Source organism: Halyomorpha halys, unplaced genomic scaffold, assembly GCF_000696795.3.
Source record: "Halyomorpha halys isolate HHAL.00 unplaced genomic scaffold, Hhal_1.1 Scaffold2394.1, whole genome shotgun sequence".
Taxonomy (NCBI): domain Eukaryota; kingdom Metazoa; phylum Arthropoda; class Insecta; order Hemiptera; family Pentatomidae; genus Halyomorpha; species Halyomorpha halys.
The window spans coordinates 93,642-99,070 of NW_027112564.1; the positions used below are offsets into that span (position 1 = coordinate 93,642).

Below are 5,429 nucleotides of genomic sequence, written 5' to 3' on the forward strand. Positions count from 1 at the left end.
TGTTAGATTATTAAGTATGATAATGGTTACTAATAATTATAATATACAAACATACATTTGGATAGTTTAAAATTGTTTAATTTCACAGTTACTTATAGCAAAAAAAAGAAACAAAATCACACACACATATATATAAGGGTTTTGACAAATGACATACAGAAAAAAAAAAATAAATAAAAAGAAAAAAAAGGGAATTTAGTGGAGAAGTCACCAATCTTAATTTCTATTATGAATTCTTATTAGCGCTTTATTAAAAGTTGGAAGAAGATAGTTGACCCTATGAAGTAGATTTTAGGCAGATAGTCCGAGTGACGGTCAATAAAGGTATCAAAATAGTAAAAGAAAACTATAAGAAGATAGTTGACCATATGAAGTAGATTTTAAGAATATAGTCCGGGTGGCGGCAATAAAGGTATGAAAATAATAAAAGAAAACTATTTATTGTTAATCTAAGTTTCGCCCCACTTTGCAGGGCTGTCTAATTGAAGAGATGAAAGGAGTAAAAGAAAACTATTTATTCTTGAAAAAGTTTGTCGGGGGGTGCGGCCAGCAAAGAACAACATAAATAAACAAAACCATATTTATTTATTTTATGCCGACGTTTCGACCTGAGTTTCAGGTCTTCATCAGGGGTTGTGGTTGAGGGAAGATGGGTAACTGAAGAAGACTGGTAACAGTTACCAATCTTCCCTCTACGCCACAACCCCTGATGAAGACCTGAAACTCAGGTCGAAACGTCAGCATAAAATAAATAAATATGGTTTTGTTTATTTATGTTGTTCTTTGCTGACCGCACCCCCCGACAAACTTCTTCAAGCAAAATAAATATGGTTTTGTTTATTTATGTTGTTCTTTGCTGACCGCACCCCCCGACAAACTTCTTCAAGCATTAATCTACTGTCAACTATCTACACCTCAAAACTATTTATTGTTAACTAACGTTTCACCCCACTTTGCAGGGCGTCATCAGGACTGTCTGATTGAAGAAGAGATGACATCCAGTAGTTGCCATATCTTCTTCAATCAGACAGCCTTGACGACGCCCTGCAAAGTGGGGCGAAACTTAGGTTAACAATAAATAGTTTTCTTTTACTATTTACTACTCCTACAATACCCAATCAATAACCATGTTCGCTCCTCTAAGTTGGTCTCCAGTTATTCGATATCCAAAACTGATAATACCCAAAGGTGAATTAGGCACGGGTCCCTCTAAAGTTAGTTCCAAAGCGCCATAGGATAAGTATCAGCTGTTTCGTATGTGGCCATTGAGCAAACGCCTCAGGCGATTTTTATTTCTGATAGCTCAAATTATTCAACTGGATATCGTGAATGTTTTGAAACAGGTCGAGCTAAAAAAACCTGAAAATGTTTATACAGTTCGCGTGTTCTTATATAATATAAGCTAAAGACTTAACCAATTCAAAGGCTTTATTGCTCAAATTACAGCGATATTACAAGAATGTTTAGCGAAAATTGAAAACAAAATACTGTACTAAATATGTTTAGTTGAACGGCTCAATAGATTTCCAATTTTCATATCCAAAATTATTCAGACCCTCAGGTTTCAACCGAAAATTCATAGCCCACCTAATAAAACGTCCATTCATGTAAGAACTTGCAATGAAGCCTCAGAGGGTACAATTTAAAGTTAATATAAAAATGGGACAGCTGGAGCTTAACCGTAAAATTGGAGAGATATTTTATATTGGAGCAACATGATCACTCATTATTATGTAAACTATTACTTAAAAGGTCATTTAAAGTATGCAGTTTTACAAATTTTGTGTGTTGAATAGACTTTGTTGATAATATTATATTCCTTACGCAAATGAGAATATCACTGACATGTCCGATGAATTACAGAGAAGAAAGAAACATATCTAATGCAAAAGTTCTCAGCAATAAAATAATTTATCAGAACAAAATATAAATTAATTGTCCATAGCTTGTATTTTATCATATAATTTAGTTTATTAGCTCCGAAATATTTGGTCAAGTGTTTTAATTGATGACATGAACTAACAGTAAAATTAAGGATGATATTAATTAACTATTAACTCATGGTCAGGAAATTTATTGTCTGTATAAAGAGGTAAAACGGGTGTGTCATCAATATTAGAAGAAGTGACCTGAGATGTTCGAAATGTAACCTGATAAAAAAATAAAAATGCAGATTTTTAGCAAATATAGACAAAACCACATAAAGCTATAAACTTACCTCTAAACATGATATTTCCATCCAAGAATAAGGACAGCAGTAAACATAACGACAGTGTGAATTAAAGGAGTTCACAAACAAGGATGTAAGGTAAGTCATTCACATTTACAAAACATACACAATGCAGAAATTGAAAATACAGTATATGATTTGAGTTAAAATGAGTCTTTTATCTCATGGAAACCGATATTAAAAAAACAATAAAATTTTTAAAAAATAAATCCAGATAAAATAAACGAAAATATGATATAATTCTGACACTACATGGATGTTTAGATGTTTCACAGCAGTGTAATAGTTAATTGAAAAGTTGGATAAGATATTACTGCTTTTTGACATTTTCTCAGGTTTAGAATAGGTTGCAAGCTCGGCGGATCACCGGAAGTTCATTTTATTCAAGGGAACGTTAAATTTTTTTTTCGGATCTCACTACGCGTAAATACACAAATGTTTTTGTGTGGAGTCAATTTTCGAAAATATCAGTATGTACAATAGACATGGTTTTTTTTTTCAGTTTAAAATATATCCACCCCCCCCCAAAAAAAAAAAAAAATCACTATTTAATAGACTTTATTTTGGCAAGAATAAAGAAAATTGCAGTTCTCAAAAAAAGTAAATTATTTACATACTTATTCACTAAGTATTTTAAAACAGATTATACGAACAACTTCAATGTAGAATAGTGTTCCATTTTGTGAAGCATATCGTATGTCTAAACATTCATGAGATAACAACTTTTCTCAAGAAAATTTAAAAATATTTTAATTCATACCGTGTTTGAAATATACGTTTTATGAAAATATTTCTGCACATGGTCAAGTGAGAGTAAGGGATGGAATTTAATAAAATTAATATTGGATCATTTTCATACTGATCCGCAGCTTCCTTCCAAATTTGGTCCTTGCAACACCTCATTTGGATTTTCTTCATAGTAATAATAAATTTACTAAACTTGGCTTTATTATTAGTCTTCATTATTTTAATATCCTATAAACTTAAAGTTTACAGGAATACTGAGAATCTTGAATAATACTACAAAAGCAAATACAGAATTGTCATTAAAATACGCAAGTGATTACCTTGTTTTCTGCATTAACATCCTCCAGGTGCTGTTGCAATTTAAGTTCAGAGCTCCTCCTGCGAGGCGGGACAGGCGGCGGATCAGCTGTTGGCGTTTCTTGAGGACTGGAAACAGGAGCAGGAGGATCTCTAGGTGTTGTCGGAGTACGAAAAACTGCAGACGGCATTGCGGGAACATCAACAGGTGTTGTTGAAGGAACCGAAGGTGCCGTGGAGCTAATTGGAGTAGATGGTGCTCCCGCGAAGACAGGAGATGGCAAGAAGACATCTGACAATGGAGTCCCTGGGAGAGATGGGGTCATTGGGGATGTGAGGGGAGACCTGAACATTAAAAATGAATAACTGAATTACAATAATAATATCTAACGAAATTAGAAAGGAATATAGTAAGAATACTAATTACAAACCCGTGAGTTTGATAGTAGTAACACTAAAATCTAAGTCTACGTGCTTTACTCTACAACAGAACCCAAAACTACAACTTCCCCACTGCATTACGAGCATTCTTCAGTTGGGTCAGCCCTGAATACTATTTTTAGTGTTTTTGTTTCCGTTATCCAAACCAAGAACACTACAGTCTAACAAATATTAGATTTTCTGGACCAATAACCGAAGTAATCCCTGATAGAACGTAGGAGATTTCCAGTAACATCAATGTGACAGGGGAAAATATGCTCTAAAATATAATAATGACTTCTTCTGTCTTTGCCCTCTCCATGGAAAATCCAGGAAAATTTTCTAAGCAATAAAGAACATGGTGGCTGAAATTGCACCCACTTTTACGCAATAAGAAAACTCTTGACAATTGTGTCGGTCATAACACTATAAAGTGATTCGTATGTATCTAGATTTAGGTCCCAAACTTAACTGAAAAGAATCTATTCAGGGTTTGCTTATCCCTAAAGCGAGCTTAACCAGAGTAAGTCGAACACTGTGAATCGGTTAAATCTGCAATCATAGCAGTGTAGGTTATAACGCAAAAGAACAGAGCATTCGTGATAAGTACCCATCATCTTATGCAGCAAACTGTAACAGCCATTTTAATAAGGTATTTACTGAGTAAGTGCCATATTATATAGTTCTACATAAATAATTAATTTCATAATGAGAATAGAACATATCACATTATTGAAATTTTTATCGTATTAACAATAATTAGCGTTCTTATAAGACCCAGAGCCGAATTCATATGCGGTACTCAATCAAAACTTTTTACTGAACCAGGGTGAGCTTTAATATTAATCTACACTTAGTTGAGTGTATTATGATGTCATTATTTTACAGTACTGAACACAAAAATTAAACAACAAATGGAAACAGACACTATATGATCACGCGAACAGTATATTTCCAGAGACCCTAGGGTTCCAACAACCGAAACAAATTTGTTTTTAGTAGGATCCCTTTATTAGATTTCCTAACTTATCCTTAGGTACATTTTTAAAAAATGATAAGTATCCCATGCAAGTCGTTCTTAAATTTTATTTCAGTTAAATTACTACTTATGAGGAAGTCCCATGTCCATATTATAATACCATATTATTCCATATCATGAGAAATAGACACTATTAATCAAAGAATATAACTTTAATTCAAACTACAGTTACTGTTTTGGGTCATTTATTTCTACAATTCATAGAAAATAAGAATACAATATATTCACTCGAATACATACTAGAAACTGAAGAATGTAGAGATGAAAAAAAAGTTAAATAAATTAAAAAAAAAACTTAAATTCTAAGCACTTACCGAAATGTTATGGAAGCAAAAAGAGAATCCTGAGATGCCCTTCTGCTCATCTCCGGGTATTCCGTTGTAGGGGATTGGTACACTGGAGTGTACTGAAGGTTGAGATCGGTGGGCAAGTTAAGACTTGGTTCACCACCATTGCGGTATTTTTTGCGAAGTACCAGCTGCTTTCCGCCCTGGAACATAAATATAAACACTATTAATATGTTACAAACAAGTGTTCTGAATTGTTGAAATGCTTATAACCCAACCATTTTTCAATATTTCCATACTAGAATAAGGACAGAAATAAACATAAGGACAGTGTGAATTACAGGAGTTCACAAACGAGGATGTAAGGTAAGTCATTCGCTTTTACAAAACATACACATTGCAAAGCAAA

The 5,429-nt window shown here is 33.3% G+C and overlaps 1 protein-coding gene across 1 annotated transcript in view; it reads right to left on the reverse strand.

The window, feature by feature from the left end:
- Positions 1 to 5,223, reverse strand: part of LOC106691476 (ankyrin repeat domain-containing protein SOWAHC) — a gene marked incomplete at both ends in the record, with an annotated part of 27,081 nt that extends 21,858 nt beyond the window's left edge. Inside the window, 2 exon segments of the mRNA XM_014437263.3 lie at positions 3,298 to 3,619; positions 5,048 to 5,223. Of these exon segments, the coding sequence (XP_014292749.3) occupies positions 3,298 to 3,619; positions 5,048 to 5,223 (498 nt within the window).
- Between the last annotated feature and the right edge of the window lie 206 nt (positions 5,224 to 5,429).